General features: G+C 33.9%; 1 protein-coding gene across 1 annotated transcript; it reads left to right on the top strand.

Moving 5' to 3' along the window:
• Positions 1–896: 896 nt before the first annotated feature.
• On the top strand, positions 897–14,509 carry LOC134230746 (synaptogenesis protein syg-2-like; the record flags this gene model as incomplete). Its single annotated transcript, XM_062712589.1, has 3 exons — positions 897–1,248; positions 5,143–5,436; positions 14,166–14,509. Coding segments are annotated over exons 1-3 (792 nt in total), but the record flags the coding sequence as incomplete, so codon positions are not given.
• Positions 14,510–19,792: the final 5,283 nt, after the last annotated feature.

Genomic DNA, 19,792 nt, shown 5'->3' on the forward strand with positions numbered 1-19,792 from the left:
ATGCTACCTTTTAACGTTATTATGACGTCACAATGGACAATACTTGACGTCGTGCTTATGAACGTTACTAAGCAATTTTATATTTAACTTTTAACTGTCTGAAGAGCCATTAGGCAGAAAGCGCTAACAGTAAAAATGATTTTCGAGATTTGTGATTTCTGACTTTTTTCATTATATATATATATATATATATATATATATATATATATATATATATATATATATATATATATATATATATATATATATATATATATATATATATATATATATATATATATATATATATATATATATATATATATATATATATATATAGTCCGTGCAGTTGTGGTAAGCAGACTGTGACGATTGAACGCACCCCGTGAATTATAAACATCAACAATAACAGAACTCGTGCCCTGTTTACATAAACTGTGTACATAACACGAGTGTAATCATTTGCAAAACTCTGTACACAACTGAATGACGATACTTGTGAAGGAGTTTTGTTTTTTTAACATTTCTACTCTGAATAAAATTATTTTTCTGGATAAAAGTGTTTTAATATTTTTCATTAATACACAACAAGATTGCATCTTTTCTTAAGGATTAAAAATAAGGAAAAAATTAGTGAAAGTGCAAGGATGTGTCAATCAAACCCGCCAAAAAATTGAAGTTTGAATAACTTTTAAATGAAATAAGATTTTTAATTAATTTTTGTCAATGCTTTCAAAATATGTAAGTCGTAAAATTTTAGAGAAAATATTGACTTCAAATCTGTGTCCAAGTACCTTTAACAGTTTCGTTGCACATTCCCACCACCTACACCATACTGGGCTTGTATGCAATGATTTACAGTTTCTCATTATAAAAGGCTTTTTTTATAGTAGAAATTTATATTATTGTACACGTGGTTTATAAAACTACATAAAACTAGATTTTTAAATAAATGTTTAAAATATTTGATTACAGATCCTCCGTCCACTGACCCTGTCATCACAGCCTCCCCTCCAGGACTTCAGTACAACACCGTAACTAGAGTCACTTTGACCTGTCAACTACCAGGAGGAAACCCTGTAGCCACGTTGTCATGGAGATGTAAAAACACAGTAATGACAGGAACCAATGAGAGTACCTCTACTACAGCTGTCTCTGTGTTGTCATTGGTGATGGATAGTTCCTACAACAATCAGCAGTGTACTTGTACAGCTACTCACAGTCTCCTTACCAGCCCTAGATCAACGAATGTGTCATTCACTGTATTTTGTAAGTCAAATATGGTATATTGGTAAACATATCAACATACACAACTTTCTTTTACATCAATCGGGTGTTCATGTAATTGATAATGTAACATTGTTAATTTAACGACTGTAGAATTTGCGTAAAGGTGATTTTAAACAGGAATGCAGCAATTCTTGTACTATTAATTTCTTTGTCAGGCTTGCCTCGGTTTAAAACTGAGCATGCACAGGGCTTTGTCTTGTTTATCAAATCATTTGCAATGGGTAGATATGAATGCCAGCTGATGATGGAATGCCTAATTAAAAAAAAGAAGACAAAAGTATTTTAAATTTATGACATTTGACCCCTTGAACTCAAAACAAATGAAGATCTTACTCAGGACATAGAAAATTGTGGAAAATTTCCTTGCAAAATTAAAGTTCAAAGCTTTTTTCGAGATATCGCGTAGAAATGAAAGTGTTACAGAATGACGGGCATAAAAACCGAAATTAATTCCCCCTTTCAACGGGAAAAACATGACGTTGAAGCGCATCATATGCATGGAGCAGCAAGTGACAAAAAAAATTTTTTTGCATTCGGGAAACCTTTAAAAGTAAACGCACTCTGAAAATGCTGAAGGAACCAGGAAAAATATAAGACTGAGTCGTGCATTAGTATATTATAGAAAATACAATTTTTGAGTAGCATAGACTTTAAATCGGACAATTCACAGATAGAAAATAGATTATAGACGTTTAAAATATTGTCAAAACATTATGTACATAAGATTTCTTTTGCGGAAATTATGAAAGCAAAGTTCCGTGAAAAAGAATTTAAATCATTTACAAAATACTTAAGCTTCTCGAATAACTGTAACAATTAACAATAGCTTTGATTGATCACAAACAATTTGGAAAGCCTTTAACACACATTAGAAAAGATTTATATGTATACATATACATGTACATGTACTTTTTTATCTAACTAAACGTCGTTCAAATTTAACTCTAAATTATTTTTTTTATTGTTTCCTCTTTTTCCCTTTCAGAATTGACCAATTCAAACATTTAGCATTTATTTTAATTCATTCAGAATATAACTCTCCGAGACCCAATCTAAATAATTTTAGATTTACATCACGCGCCCAGTAAATACACGCTCCTGATCTGTTCTCCGTATCATATCAAATGTATTGTATAAGGAATTTATAATTCGGGGTCTTTTTGTTTTTAATAATTTAATTTCATGATTTTCAGTGTTTTTAATAATAGAGAGGTTAAACATTTCAACGTGTACGTCAACCTAGATGTGATTTTACACGTACGAGTAACTATCATCGTGTTGAGTTCTGTTTAACAAACTGCACGTGTACTGGTACGAGTAAAACGTCATTTCAGCAAGGCACCTGACAATCCATTTGTATCAAATAAATCTTAGACCTGCAATAAAAAAGATACATTGGAGTACGTAATAAATTCTCAACTTCGTACAAAACGACGGCTGAAAAATATATATTCTGTATTAATAAGTGGATATATATCGCTCCAACTCTCTAGATTAATTTTACGAAAGAATAAATAAAGTTAATAAATTTCTAGAGATACATGAAAAACTGACTGCTTCCAAACAAAAGAACTTCCAATATATGTATCAAAGAGTTGACAAAGGGTTTTCAGTTGTGTTGTTATTACAGTTTAAATCGAATTAACCGTTAAAGTCTAAATATAATCTTAGGAAAAGATTTGACAATTCCCAAAATTTCATGATTATAAGTCCATGAAAAATTAACGCTTCCTCTTTTCCTGAATACTTGAACTTTGGGTTTTGCAGTGTAACGCGTCAAGTATATTGTGTAATTCTTCTGGTGAGTTAGCGAAATTATTACACTATTCAACAAGATATAATCTAGTAAATGATTCTTTTTTGTAGGTTTTCAATTGTATACTGTGGAATAATTCTCATCCATAGTAATAATTTAGTTTAGTACATTTGCTGTTTTTTTAATTAATTTGCGATCATTTTTATTGACTGGATTTGTTGACGTCTTTTTTAAAGCATAAAGTTAATGTAACTTTGCGTATTTATCGTGCAGAGCAAGGAAGAAAAGCTCTTTTTAGTATTCAAAGTAAACTAAATGACTACTACTTTAATGTCCAAACAAAATGCTCTGTTTTTGACACCTATGTCAATAGTATACTTTTGTATGCGTCGGAAGTATGGGGTTTCAACAAAGGAATTGATATCGAAAAAGTCCATACTATGTTCTGTAAAAAAAAAAATTTAGGGTTAAAAAAGAATGCTAGTAACAAGCTTGTTTATCATGAACTTGGTAGATTTCCATGTCACATTTTAAGGAAAATAAAAATTATGAAATATTGGTTAAAATTAAGAAAAACAGAAAATTGTATCCTTAGGACATGTTATGAAGAAATGGTACAGGAAAATGATGAATGGATTGTAAATATTAAAACAGAACTGGATAGATTAGGACTAAATTCCTTGATGAATACAAATTATGATGATAAATATTTTATTAAACTTATTGAACAAAGAATGAAAGATATTTACATCCAAGAATTAAGATCAGAAATCGACAATATGCCAAAAGCTAATTTGTACAAATATCTTACAGATACACATTGCCTTCAATATTACCTCAATAAACCTTTAAGTGCTAAAAATCGAGAAATAATTTCAAAGTTTAGGATGTCTGATCACAACTTATATATTGAAAGGGGTAGATACACAAATACCAATAGAAATGACAGAAAATGCATATTGTGTACTCTAAATGAAATAGAGGATGAATTTCATCTAATTTTACAATGTCCAACATATGAAAATTTAAGGAAGAACTATATTAAAAAATATTATTATCAAAATAGTAGTGTATATAAATTAATACAGTTACTAAGTGTTCAAAATGTAAGGGAATTAAGAGGTCTGGGGAATTTTTTAAGAGAAGCTTGTAATTTACGAGAAAGTAAAATAAATTTATTATAATAATGAGTAATATTGATTCACTATTATGATACATGTAGTACATAAATATGTATGTATAGATATGTACATTTATTAATGCTTGTGTAAATACATTGTAATATATGTTTACATGGCAATTAAGTATATTGTATGTAACTACTATGTTAATCTGATGTATCTGCTGATACAAGGAATAAAAGAATTGAATTGAATTGACCCAATTAATTATACGGGAAGATGACTCTCACTCTCGAATGATTCAGGTCAATCTAAGTGTTTGATGCAATTGAACTTTAATAATTCTGATTCTGGAAATAAGAAAAATAGCAGAGAGAGATTATATTTTGACTATATTACCTTACGTTTTGACCTTAATGTAACGAGTTATTTCTTCAGAAAATTAAAGTGGTCACACACTAGAACAATACCGTTACATTTTTCAATCTATTTTTGGTATCAATGTTTGAACAGAAAATCTCAAAAAATCTCAAAATTATATTTTTCTTAAATAACTTTTAAGAAGCTGTGATTTGATATATAACACAAGCGATAAATACTAAATATAAAATTTGACTTGTGGATGCTATTGTTTTGCTAGCAAAATAGGTGTAAAGTTTTATAGATATGTTTTTAATTATCAATTTAACGAGGAAGACGCTACAAAGCTTGTATAAAATAAAACGGCAGAGTAATTTTGAGAAACTTTCTCAACGTTGTTTTTGACGTTACAATGTTGTTAACCGTGCTCCGTTGGAACAAAACATGTTCCTTTTAGAATTTGCCAACGCGCATTATTCAATTTGTCGGCACGGCTAGGTGTGTAATAGGGCCGAAGACATAACAAAATATGAATGCAATGCTTAAATCTTAAAGAGTTAGCATCAGATAAAAATCAAATTTAAGAAATATTAACATGAATATAAAGATAAAATTATCTTTTATTTTAAATCATAGATCCTCCATCTACTGCCCCTGTCATCACAGCCTCCCCTCCAGGACTTCAGTACAACACCGGAACTACAGTCACCTTAACCTGTCAACTACCAGGAGGAAACCCTGTAGCCACGTTGTCATGGAGATGTAAAAACACAGTAATGACAGGAACCAATCAGGGTACCTCTACTACAGCTGTCTCTGTGTTGTCATTGGTGATGGATAGTTCCTACAACAATCAGCAGTGTACTTGTACAGCAAGTCACAACCTTCTTACCAGCCCTAAATCAAGGAGTGTTTCACTCACTGTATTTTGTAAGACAACTATATCATTTTAGTAATACATATCCCCTTTCTTTTACATCTCTCGGATGCATAATATGTAATTGATAAAATGTGTACTATTATTGGTATATAATTTAATTTTGTTTATATTCTCGCCTCTCATTGGTTGATTTCCAAAAAGGAACGCAAAATATTTTGTATAATCTTGTTTATGGAGACACACCCCCTTGACGACCAGCTTAATCATCTTTTCCATGCAATCCCCTCATTTCAAGTCTTCGGAATCCATGGAAAATTCAAGATTTAAAAACTGTATCTTTAAATTCAAACACTTACTCGATCTTACCTCATGTAAACACACATCATGGCTGCGAGATCCATGTGTCAGTTATTACCTCCCCTCGCTTCACATCACTTCCGTTACTACGGTTGTATTAATGCGCGGTGAATTTGCGCTCGAAAAAACAAAAGAATTTTACATCCAAAGTTGTTAAATTATTTTAAAATTAAATTATAAGGAATGACTCTAATTCTTGGCCAAATTATCGGGGATAATCTGGTTTGGGTCAGTATACGCTTTTTTTATAATTCGCTTCGCGGATTATAAAGGGTAAACTGACCCAAACCAGATTATACTCGATAATTTGGCCAAGAATTAGAGTCATTTCTTAAATGGAATTTGTTGATTGATTGCAATGTAATTGTTTATTGCTTAACGTCCTTCTCGATATTTTTTCACTCATATGGAGATGCCACAACTTGTCGGTGGAGAGCTATTGTCGGTACTCAGGGCCATTGAGCAGGGATTGATCTTTAGTTTAAACCATATTTTATTTGAACATGACAAGTAAGAAATACAGGCAAGAAGTACAAAGATCAAAAAGGATTCGGAAACAAGTTTTAAAAACTTATACTAATCCGTTTCCATAGTATTAATGATAAAGATGACAGACCTTTATTAGATAGTTACATAACACGGTTTTAAGCTGTATTTCAACAATATTTGAGATTGACATACATAATGAATATGAAATCATGTTAAATTAAACAAATGGAACACGTTTTAATGATACGGAAGGAATCTAAAAGATGTACAATATTTATGTGAAGAAAAAAAACAAACAATAGAAAGTGGTTGAATTAAAGTAGAAGATAATTAAAGAATAAGTACAGGTGCAGTAACAAATATAAATACTTTGGGAAATATATCAAAAGATTGGGGATATAATGAAGAAGAAAAAAATGAATGACGCTTGCCACATGCCGTTGACAGGATATACACAGGAAATAATATACCCAAGAGAGATGGATTAGTGAATATTTACTATGGGAAAACTGATCATACGAATCTTTTTGTAGCTAAAATTATTTTTTTGACAGATTTAAATAACAGAACGTCATCTGCGAATGAAAGATTTTGGTCACCAAATAATAATATATTGGAGTTTATGTAATACGGAAGAGTATAGATAAATCTATCTCTGAGATCTTTGAAATAGGGACAGTGTAGGAGAAAATGTTCAGAAGTTTCAATCTCACCACAATTACAGTTAGGGCTATTGACAATATTTCGAAAAAATAAATGACTTTTTGGTGAGCTACAATCGAGACGTAGTCTTATGTGCAGTATTTGTTCCTTACGTTTACCAGTATAACAAGAGGCCCAGGGACCACATCGCTCACTGAGCAATTGGCTAGGAAAATCACATTTCAGATCAGATCTGAAAGTTTATTGAGGTGGGGGGGGGCTTGAATTTTAACCCGGGGGGGGGGGGCATGATTTGAACAAACTAGAATCTACACTACCTGAGGGTGGTTCAACAAGAGTTTCATCTTTCCTGGCCCAGTGGGTTCTTGAGAAGAAGATTTTTTAAAAATGCCATTAATTTTTAAAACTTGATCGGCCATTTTGGCCCCACCTTACCCCCAGGGGTCATGATTTGAACAAACTTGAATCTACACTAGATGATTCCCCATCTTTCCTGGCCCAGTGGTTCTTGAGAAGAATATTTTTAAAAAATGCCATTAATTTTTCTCTAATTCAAATTTATCTCCCCTTGGAAAAGGGTATGGCCCTTCATTTGAACAAACTTGAATCCCCTTTACCCAATGACACTTTGTAGCAAGTTTGGTTGAAATTTGCCCAGTGGTTCTTGAGAAGAAGGACAACGGACAAATTTAATCAGAAAAAAAATTGGCCAAAGGCTCAAGTGAGCTAATAATATTGAGGGGGATTGCGAATTGGATTTTTGACATTTAAATAGCGTTTTAAATTAGAAAGCGAAGGGTTCTATTTAATAGAATCAGGTTACTCGTTCCAAAGTTTGATGGTTTGACGGGATGAAGGAATTACTATAGTAATCAGTTCTACATTTGACTTGCTTTATGTTACACTTTTGTCAGTGGAATGATTGTGTATATCTTGATTTTGCGGTGGGACTAGATCTGAGAGGTATTGGGGAGTTATGCCGCATACCATTTTGTGAAACTGTATAATTTTATGTTTATATCTCCTGTCTTTTAAAGATTCTCATCCAGTCTCCTGATAAAGACGATTAAGACTTACGAGTTTATATGGAACGCCATGGCTGCCTTATGTTAGATGATTTTATTATATGCTGTACGTTTATAATTATATGCTGTGGATCTATTATTATATGCTGAGGGTTTATAATTATATGCTGGGGGTCTATAATTATATGCTGTGGATCTATTATTATATGCTTTGGGTCTATTATTATATGCTGTGGATCTATTATTATATGCTGTGGATCTATTATTATATACTGTGGTTGCATTATTATATGCTGTGGTTTCGTTATTATATGCTGTGGGTCCATTATTATATGCTGTTGGTTCAAAATTATATGCTGTGGATCTATTATATGCTGTGGTTACGTTAACATGATATGTTACTATATGCCGTGGGTTCATTATTATATGCGATGGGTTTATAATTATATGCTGTCGATCTATTATTATATGTTGTGGTTTCATAATTATATGCTGTGGGTTCATTATTATATGCTGTGGGTTCAAAATTATATGCTGTGGTTCTTTTATTATATGCTGTGGGTTCATAATTATATACTGTGGGTGTATTATTATATATTCTGTCGATTTATTAGAAACTTGCAATTCAAATCCAGACTTCTCGTTTTTGGAGTTTAGCTTGCTTAAAGTGGCTGCAACTGCAACAGGGCTTTCCGTAATAGGAATGAGAGAACCAAATCCCCGAGTGGTGCCACAAATAAAGCCATTTGCTTATCCGGGGATTTGGTACTCTCATTGAGCGCTAGCAACTACGTTGGTTCAATTTCCTTGAATACGCATGATCGTCGTGCATTCCGGGAAAATTGTGAAAACTACCATAGATAGACCGTGCGATAACAATTTCGTTCTATCATTAAATAACTTCGTTTATTTATTGTGTAGTTTACACTTAAAAGATAACTGCATAATTGTAATACACATGTACTTCAAATTTTTCTTGTTTTCTGACGGAAAAGCCCGAGTCATTATCTGATTGTTCTAAACAAAGACAAGGGAGGTTTTTTGCTAGCGCTCGGCTTCACGGTCGGGCATTCTGAGAAAACTTTACAGGTTCTAACTGTTTGTAAAAACGACCATAGATAGATTGTTATATAACAATTTCGTTGTGTCATTATGTAACACGGGTCTTTTCTGTTTGATTCTGAAGTTTGGTTATTTACAGTGTAACTTACACATTAATGTAAACTACACAAGAAAAAACTTAGGTCATATACGTAATGCAAAGATTCTAGACATCTAGCTTGCGAGTTCTACCACCTTCCTGGATAATGCCGTTAACCTCATAAAAATCTCTTTTTTTCTTTTCAAAGTTTATTGAATTGGCAAGACATAATAAGTGATTGATACAATGCACTTCCACACTAATATAATTTTAATTCTGTAAAAATACACTTCACATATTAAAGATTATAACTCTAGCCATCAGACTTCATAGTCATTAAACATTAAAAACTTTAGCAAAATAAATTAGTTGCCCAGGAATCTTCCTTTCTCCAAAAACGAGAAATCCCGATCCGAATAGCTAGTTTCTAATAAACCGACAGAATATATAATAATAATACACCCACAGCATATAATAATGAACTCACAGCATATAATAAAAGAACCACAGCATATAATTATGAACCCACGGCATATAATAACGAAACCACGGCATATAATTATGAACCCACAGCATATAATAATGAACCCACAGCATATAATAACGAAACCACAGCATATAATAATGTAACCACAGCATATAATAATAGATCCACAGCATATAATAATAGACCCACAGCATATAATTATAAACCCACAGCATATAATTATAGAACCACAGCATATAATAATAGACCCACAGCATATAATTATAGATCCACAGCATATAAAAATGGACCCACAGCATATAATTATAGAACCACAGCATATAATAAAATCATCTAACATAAGGCAGCCATGGCGTTCCATAAGTTTCGTACTATGCGAGCGGCTTCGATATTGATATGCTCGATTTTATTGACTAGATCACTAGACATATTATCCCATATGACATCACCATATTCTAATAATGGTCTAACGTAGGAAAGTACAATTTTTCAAGCGATTTTCTATCAATAAGAAATTTAAGTTTTCTAAGTATATGAAGACGCTGAGATGCTTCCAGGAGAGTTGTTTGTATGTGCATATCCCAGTGGCCAGTTTTTGAAAAATGTATGCCAAGATGTGTATGACTTTCCACATTTTCAATTTGTTGGTTGTTCAGAAAAAGTGGAGGATGTGTGGTGGGGATTCGTCTATTACTAAATAGTAAACATTCGGTTTTTGAAGGATAGAAATCGACCAACCACTGCTTTGCCCATGCACTTGTCTTTTCAAAGTCATTGTTTAATATTTGACTGGCTGTACATGCATTTTCAACAACTATATACAGGGTTGTATCATCCGCAAACAATTTAATTAAACTGTTAATTCCACATACGATATCATTTATGTAAATCAGAAATAACAGTGGACCAAGGATAGATCCCTGGGGTACACCAGCTTTGATGCTGATGAGGTGGAGTTGAGTATTACTCTTTGTTCTTTGTTTGTTAAATAACTTTTAAACCAATTAAGCAAATTCCCGGTTATCCCTGCAGTGTTTAGTTTGTAAAGAAGACCCTCATGCAACACCCTATCAAAGGCTTTACTTATATCACAAAAACACAGCTCTCACTTCTTTTCCGGAATCTAATGTCATTAGATATATCAAGTAATTGGTTTATCGTAGAGTCACCTGGGATGAAACCTGACTGATTTGAACTGCTATGGTGAGGGTACCGGGTTCGATTCTCATCATGGGTACTCTAATTTTCTTAATGTGAAACTAACCTTTAAAATTTTCTAAAACTCTTCTCTAAAATTTCCGAAGTTCTTTCCTTGGTAAAGGCACGGAAAGGAGAAAAAGACCATAACAAATTCTGTTTTCAATGTAATTTGCAACTCTCCATTCCTTGAAAGTAATGGATCACTCAAACAAAAGAATGACGTCATAGGTGGATTGTACCAAAGAGTATTATATAAAGAAGTGACGACGAATGTTCAGTGAAGTATGAGGATTCTTCAATAATTTGAAACATGTTATATAGAGAATAATACATACCCTTTTCCATATCACATCCTGTATCAGCCCGAGACACCAATATCAGCCAGAGGGCCGAAGGCCCGAGGGCTGATATTGGTCGAGGGCTGATACAGGATGTGATATGGAAAAGGGTATGTTTTATTATATTTATTACATACTTAGTAATAAAATACAGTTGAGAAGAAAATAAGTAAATAATCATGCATGGACTTCTTACATACATGTACATAGTCTAATGTCTCATAAGATTTGGGTTTGTTTCTATTTCAATGCACTTGATCCGTAATTTGAAAATATTCTATAGTATTACATGTATTTGTAAATTAAGATTAACCTTATTTTCAAAAAGTTAAAATTAAGAGAATATGAACCCACCAAAAATTGTGTATGAGTACAAGTACTGTTATTGTGGTTTAATTTACTAAGGGTGTGATATTGACGTCACAATAGCCGTATCAGCCCTGCAGGGCTGATATGGATTTGCAGGGCTGATACGGATATCAGCCCCGCAAATCCATATCAGCCCTGCAGGGTTGATACGGCTATTGTGACGTCAGCCATATCGCATATGCAAAAAACCTGTATTTATTACTAAGTGTGTAATAAAAGTCTGTATAATGTTCAATAAATAATTGGTCTGTGTGTTAGGTGAAAGTAAGTTGGCATTAAAGTCACCGACAATGATTATTTTGCTTATATTAGTATTGTAAGCTTGATCTATGGAGAGTTCAATGTCGTCCCATATGTTTGAAGGTGAGTTAGGGGGACGATAAAATGTACCATATAAACTACAATGTATATTTGTCCACGAATAACAATTTCGAGGCAGACGCATTCAACCGTGGCAGGTTCTAAATCCGATCGACGTTTTGCAAGTATATATGTGATCTTTGACATACATGCCTACGCCCCCGCCTGTTTTATTTTTCCTACAATAGCAAAATGGTGTTACGAAAATTTTTAACGAAATGTCCGAAAGTAATTCATTGTTGTTTATCCAGGTTTCAGTAAATAACAGTATACTGTGATTATGTAGTTCACTTTCAGATTATCTAGCTTGGGCTTTAAACTTTGGACATGTAAATGTACAAATGATATCCCGGTTGAAGTACCGTCAATAATTGACGAAGATGAGTAAGATGAAACAAAAGAGCCTTAATTTGTGTTTGTTGGAGGACCAGGATTTGATTCAATATCTCCTGATAATTTCAGTGTTAGCTCTGACAATTTGGGAGGCCAGTTTAAATCTTCAGTTATACAGGCATATGAAGGTATCAGGAATGGCGCAAAATGCTTATGAGTACGATTTTTTGGTACAATTTTACCATATTTGTTAGAATCGGAGAGTAATATCATCAACATGACAATAAGAACTCCATATTTTAAAGCTTAATATAAAGTTGATGCAAAAAAATCAAACACACTTAAGTACATGATCAAACGTGTAGCTTTTAAAAGGAAGTTTTCCACCCTGGATCTATAATGTTATATTTCAATACACATATCTGAAGTCAAACCTCAACAAAAACAAATATAATGAAAGAGCCAGGATAAACACTACATGAGCAGAGATATAACCAAAAGCATTTGTATGTGAAAAAACAACTACATACTAAGCGATTTGGGGATATTTTCTTAGTAGGTGAAATAAACAAAACAGAAAAACAAAAATATATACAGATGATCGTAAGAACAAACATAATGGAAATAGTGCAAATGGTTTAGGTGGATGGGAAACTTAGTGTGAAATGGCTTGGATAGATACACTTTATCTACTTTTGTTTACATTGCGTACAAAAGAGTGTTTGAAGAACAAAATACCACAGTCTAGAGGATAATGATTACATGATGTGGCCGAAGGGAATAAGATCCGACTCTTGTACGATTACAAACACCTATTCGTTATGGTCGCGGATGCTGATCTTCCCGTTAGAGGACCAGGCTTGTTTTGTGAACTTTTTGCGGCTAAGCTGCCTCGCAATGAACATCAGTCTATCGCGATATTTTGTCAGGTCCTCGTTCACAGAGATGTTCTTTGTCTCCGGATGTTCTTTAAATTTCGCCCAGTTTTTGATCAGCCTGAATTTTAGATCAACACTTTTAATCTTGGCAATGATCTGCGTAGGACCGTTACGGTTGTTGTTGTTCGGATTTCCAACTCTGTGGGACACTTCAATATCCTTAGGCTGGAGCAGGATACCCGCCTTAGCCGAGGCTTAAAGAATTAGAGATGAAGAGTTTTTATTTTTGCTTTCTGGAATCCCGGATACCCGTAGCATGGGACGCCTCCCATATTCCCTCGTCAATCTGGCGGAATAGGTGTTCGTTTTCCTTTTCAAGGCTACTTATCCGGCTATGAAGGGGTTCCACGGCTTTAGCTACTTCGGAAACCACCAGTTGAGAGATCTACTCATGTAACAACTGTTTGACGGCCGCAGCAAAGGAGGGATCTTTTTCATGCCAGTATCTACTGCAACACAGGACCTCTCTCTGTACGGTCTTGTCCGAGGGACCAATCTTCACGTTCCACAATGGAAAACGAACCCGGGACGTAAGGATCAACTCCTTACTTTGCGACTCTAGAGCAGACGCTCTTACCACTGCGCCACTATGGTGACTTGTCCATTGGAAGACGATCTTTTTATTAAGAAAATAAAAAAAAAACGGGTCTAAAAAATTTAGTTCTATATTCCCAGCTCGGTTTTTGCTACCCATTTTAGTCACAGTCTGAATGTACACGCGCAAAATCCAGATGATTACTTGTGGCAGATAGATCATTAAAATTACTTTTAAAATGTTTGCATTACAAAGTTTCGATGAAATTGTTGCCATTTTCCAAAAATACGTAAATGAAATGTCAAAGAAAGTAACAATATTGCAGATGTACTTAGTATTGGTCAAAAGGTACCATTATTACTTTTTTTCAATACACAATATATAATGTGAATCAAGTGTATTCAAAGTCGACTACATTGAAATATAATTATTGTGATAAATACATATATATCAATACCTTAATAAGTTTAGAATAAGACGATGTATTTTCTAACTAAAACCTTTTCCTAAATATATGTGAATTCTCTTGAATATTTAATTATAGATCCTCCATCCGCTGACCCTGTCATCACAGCTTCACCTCCAGGACTTCAGTACAACACCGGAACTAGAGTCACCTTGAACTGTCAACTGCCAGGAGGAAATCCTATAGCCACGTTGTCATGGAGATGTAAAAACACAGGAGTGATAGGAGCCAATCAGAGTAATTCTACTAAAGCTGTCTCTGTGTTGTCATTGGTGATGGATAGTTCCTACAACAATCAGCAGTGTAGTTGTACTGCTAATCACAGCCTCCTAGCCAGCCCTAAATCAACGAGTGTGTCACTCACTGTATTTTGTAAGTCACTTTGTTTTTTTTTCCTAAAAAAACAAACACATATATGTTGTGTAAATACATAGAAAGGTTCAATCTCCACCTTCGGGTCTGTTTTGTTTGTTGCATTTTGTAACATAGTGGCCATTTTTGGATCTGAGAAGAAGGTGAGGCTCTACACATGCACAAAAATAAATTAAACTCTTGGCTTCTTTTATTACTTTTAACTATTTTGTTATTATGAAGTAGGGATGTCAAAATATTTATTTTCCTTAGTCGATTATTCGATTGCATTATTCGAACGGTAGTTGAATATTCGGAACATTTTCTGAAAAAAAAATTATATTTCAAACGTCACTGGTACATTGCTTACTTATAACTCAAAAACACATTTACTTAAATCTTTTTATAAAGCAACATCAAAATTAATGCAGCGCACGCGTGCATTGAATTAAATTATATTACCTCCAAAACGTATGATATCCCTGTCAATCGGATTCAATTTTCTGTAAATTTTCTATTTTTCTAAGTATTAAAAAATTGCCAGCAGATATATCTGCTTATTATGAAATGAAATAGGGGCGGGGGTATCTCACACTTTTCACACCACAGGTGGCTGTGAAATTGTAAATCAGTATAATTCAATTATGCTTATTCAATTTTTAAATACTACGGCGATCGAAATATATATTCTTAAACGCAGAAGCAAAGCACTTACAATTATTCTTTCTAGATATACAATGTAGATAAAAAAAATCAACCGTTTTTGTTGAGAAAATCTTATCGACTGTCTTTAAGGAAAAAACGTTTCTTACTTTTGTAATGAGAATCCCATCTCGTCATCTGCTCTTTTATTGCATGAATTTGATTACGATATTATTCGACTGTCGTTCGATTATTCGATCGTCGGTCTATTCGACTGATAGTCGAATAGTCGACTATTCGTTGACATCCTTACTATTAAGCGATACTACAAATTCTCTTCCGTCTAAACTATCAAAAACTTATTTGTAGTATTCCCTTATCAGTGAAGCCGGGGAGGGGGGGGACTGTTTTTTTCAACGTCTGCCTCTCTATCTGTCAGACTGTACTGTCCGCCTTCAGTTGCCCAAGACCAATCCACCCCCACCCCCCGATAACTGCAGATATAGAGCTGACTTCATGACCATAAACTGGGAATATATTTAAGTCAAAATTTCAAATCAATATAACTCTTAAAAATTAAATGATAAAAAAAATAGATTTGTATCATTTGTTGGAATTCTGATATTATACACAACTGCAAAATTTTAAGAACATATGTTGAATGAAATTTAAGTTATTCAGAATCAAAATTTTGACTTCAGTCTATTCTCAGTTTATGGACATGGGATCTGATTACTTTGTATGTAAGTGTATCGTGATTATCTTCGGTTAAAAACCCAAACAATTCAAGAAAACAGTAAAGGCAATAGTATGTTGTGTCAATATAAATGGATGCCACATCATCAGTTTGTTTCAGATTCAATGATGCCAGTGTTAAAACGCACTTTGAAAAATTACACACTTTGAAAAAAAAATTCAAAGTGCGTTTAATAAGGCACCAAATGAGCGCACTTTGAAAAAATGAAATTTCCTTTAAAGTGCGTTAATATCGACCATATTAACACACTTTGAAAAAAATGTGTATGACTTGGTCAATATTCTTGAAAATCTTTGGTATGATGAATAATTGAACCTGTTGGATAACTTTTCGGTGATAAGATCACCTCTGGCCTTGAAAGTGTACTTATTATTTTTAGTTTGCGTGTATTTGATGTAAACTAAAATTTATTGAAAGTTTTCAACGTCACACCAGTTATGTAAAAACACATACATGTATTTGGGTGTATCATAGGCATCAGTATCAAGGATGGGGGCACAGGCATTTGTTTTAGAAATAATTTTAACCTATAGTATTATAAAAACACAAGGTATCTAACTCCGAATTACACTCAGTACCCCTTCCTCAGAAACGCACTCATTAACACTTTTAGATGAAATGCACTAGCAAACTTTTTATTACCATTGTCTTCTACGATAATTTATCTACACAGCTATATACGGCATGCATGTCTTTGTTTTCATTTATCTCCGTAAACAGCGTCAAAACGTTGTCCACCGAATGGAAAGTGAAACTCAACCACGAACCACCAATTAAATGAATCAGAGAACGCATTTCTAACCCCATCAAACTTAGTCTATTCTGTCAAGGTTTTTATTGAAGCGGAGCAGATCAGAAACTCTTGACTTGGGAAGATGATTGAGTATAATAAACATATTTTAATTATGTAAATATAATTGCCCTTTGATTAGGTCGATCCAGAGATATATCGAGGTGTAAAGGGGAACAAAATTTGTAATTTTCACAGTCTCTGCCCCCCCCCCCTCTTGCGGCCTGAGGGGTGGTGCCAAAACCACTAAAATTAATAGTTACAATCTTTTAAAATCTTTTTCTTTACTGCTGGACATCAAGCGCAGTCAATCTGTTATCAGTATGAATGTAATGATCATTGAGTCCTCTTCCAAAATTGTAAAATATATTGCCCTAGAGTCAGGGATTCTACTGCTAACGCGTGGAAATTTATATATTATGTAGTGAAATGCATTACTTCTTCGAAAATCTTCTTCTCTGCATTAAATAAGCTAACGAAGTATATATTTATGTTAATTGAATAAGGTTGTATCTTCCAGAATTATGAATTTTATGGCACCAGGGTCAGTAGCTCTGGTGTTGGTTTGGGTTCAGTAAAAGAAGGATATGGAAATAACGAACAGTATTCAATCTCAACGTCCATTAAACAAATATACAAAATAAGAGCAGAGCAAACACGGACCTCCGAAACATCAGAGGTGGGATCAGGTGCCATGGAGGAGTGAGCATCCCCTGCCGACCGGTCACACCCGCCGTGTGCTCGTTGTCATAATCAGGAAATAACGGAAAAAATCCTTGGTCAATTCAGTGTATAAATAATGGACTAACAATTGGTATGAAAAACGTCAGTCAGCATTTCATTCAATGATAAATTGTATTTGCTGACAAGGTCATTGTTTCGACCATAGAATTTACGAAATGATGACTTTAAACGAGACTGTTGATATTCTTGTTTCATCAACTTGCTTGTCAATAATTTACCTCGTTTAAGAAATTGTTCATACGTAGAGCACGCTCTTGCGTATCGAATCAACTGAGATATAAATACTCCGTATGCAGGTGATGAAGGTATATTGCTGCATAAGTAAGGGAAGTTGACGATAGAAAAGTTAAAGTCATCACGTTTATCATATAGCTTGGTTGTTAGATTACCATTAGTGTCTTTTTCAAGTAAAATATCCAAGTATGAAGCAGAAGTGTCGGACTCTGTGGTATCTTTTATCTCAAGCTCACCAGGATATATCGTGTCGACGTAGGAATGGAAATTATCATTATTAATTGACAATACGTCGTCGATATATCTAAATGTCGAGTTGAAGGCCACAGCAAGTGTTTTCTTCTTTTCACGCAAAAGATTTTGTATAAATTCTGCTTCATATGAATATAAAAATAAGTCTGCTAATAACGGAGCGCAATTTGTACCCATGGGAATTCCAATAGATTGTTGGAATACCTGGTCTCCAAAAACCACATAGATATTGTCAATCAGAAACTCAAGCATCTTCTTGATGTCAACTTCAGAGTACTTATGTGTGCAATCAGAATCTGTTTTAACAAAACAATTTTTCAAATGACCAATGACGAGGTAAGTAAACTTACGAGTCCCATTTTTGTTGCAGAAGCAGCTGTCAATGATATCAAAAAGCCTGGATTTTAATTTGTCGTGGGGAATTGTTGTGTATAAAGTTGAAAAGTCGTAAGTTTTTATGCTGTTGATTTTTGTAAAGTCTTGTGATTTCAAATTGTCCAAAAGTTCTTTAGAATTTTTAAGTATCCACATCTGATTTACACCACTTCTTGAATATATAGTTGTACAGTACTCTTGAAGTTTTTCCTTCACAACTGTCAATATTTTAGTGAGAAGTAACGAAAGAGGCTTGGTTGAACATTTACTGGAACCTGCAATGTATTTTTGTTTGTAAGGATTACATTAATTTTTGAAAATCTTCCTCTCTGTCTCTTGGTATCTAATAAACAAACTAAGCACATATATAATGACCAAGAATTGTAAATTGTAAATTTTATGGCCCCCAGGGTCAAGGGTTCTGGTGTAAGGGCACAGCTATTTTGACATTATGGTGAAAATGCAGAAATTCTTTGAAAATCTTCTCTGCTCCTGGGTATTGGGGTGCGAATCATTACCGATACATTTTCAAAATGTTCATTACCGCTACATAGTCATTACTGCTACAAAAAATACTTTACCGCTGCATAGAAAAGTATACATTACCGCTACATTGCCTCTTTTGTTAGCCAGTCACATATGCGTACAGTACAAACTATAAATGCATAAGACCCGTTTCCCCTGCTCACTTCAGGAAGGTGAAAGTAGGACTTTGAGCAGGATGTTTTTGTAATTATTAAAGTCAATTTTATTTAATAAAACATCAAAAAATTAAAATCAAGCACTGTTAATAGATAAAATTTTAAGTTTTGTCAAATGTTTTTTACACTATCGAAAAAATGTAGCGGTAATGAGTTGAAATTTTTGGCAATGTTTTGGTTATGTTGACCTCCCGGGTATTAAACAAACTAACTGTTTACATAATTATAATGAGCAAGAATGCCTCTTCCAGAATTGTGAATTTCATGGCCCCAGGTTAAAAGGGTCTTGTGTTAGGTTGGGGTATTTTGATTATATAGTGAAAATATATTAATTCTTTGAAAATCTTCTCTGCTACTGGGTATTAAATAAACTAATTACATAGTCATGATAAGCAAGAATGTTCCTTCCAAACTTGTGAATTTGGGCCAGGGGTTCTGGTGTTAGAGCTAGGCTCTATTGATTATATAGTGAAATACAATAATCAATTGAAAATCTTCTTTTCCGCTCCAGTCGCCCGCGTGGCGCAGTGGTTAGAGCGACTGCTCTAGAGTCGCGAAGTAAGGAGTCAATCCTTACGTCGCAGGTTCGAATCCCACTGTGGGACGTGGAGACCGATCCTTCGGATGAGACCGTATAAACCGAGGCCCCGTGTCGCAGTAGGTGCTGGCACGTAAAAGATCCCTCACTGCTCAAAGGTTCTGAGTGCCGAGCATAGGACAAAATTTGTAGCCCTCCACCGGCAAGTGGTGGCGTCTTCATATGAGTGAAAAATTCTCGAGAGGGGCGTTAAACAACATACAATCAATCAATCAATCTTCTCCGCTCCAGGGTATCAAATAAACTATAACTAAGTACATA

The sequence above is a fragment of the Saccostrea cucullata genome, unplaced genomic scaffold (assembly GCF_032062105.1).
Source record: "Saccostrea cucullata isolate Sc308-1 unplaced genomic scaffold, CSIRO_AGI_Scuc_v1 ctg5643, whole genome shotgun sequence".
NCBI lineage: Eukaryota > Metazoa > Mollusca > Bivalvia > Ostreida > Ostreidae > Saccostrea > Saccostrea cuccullata.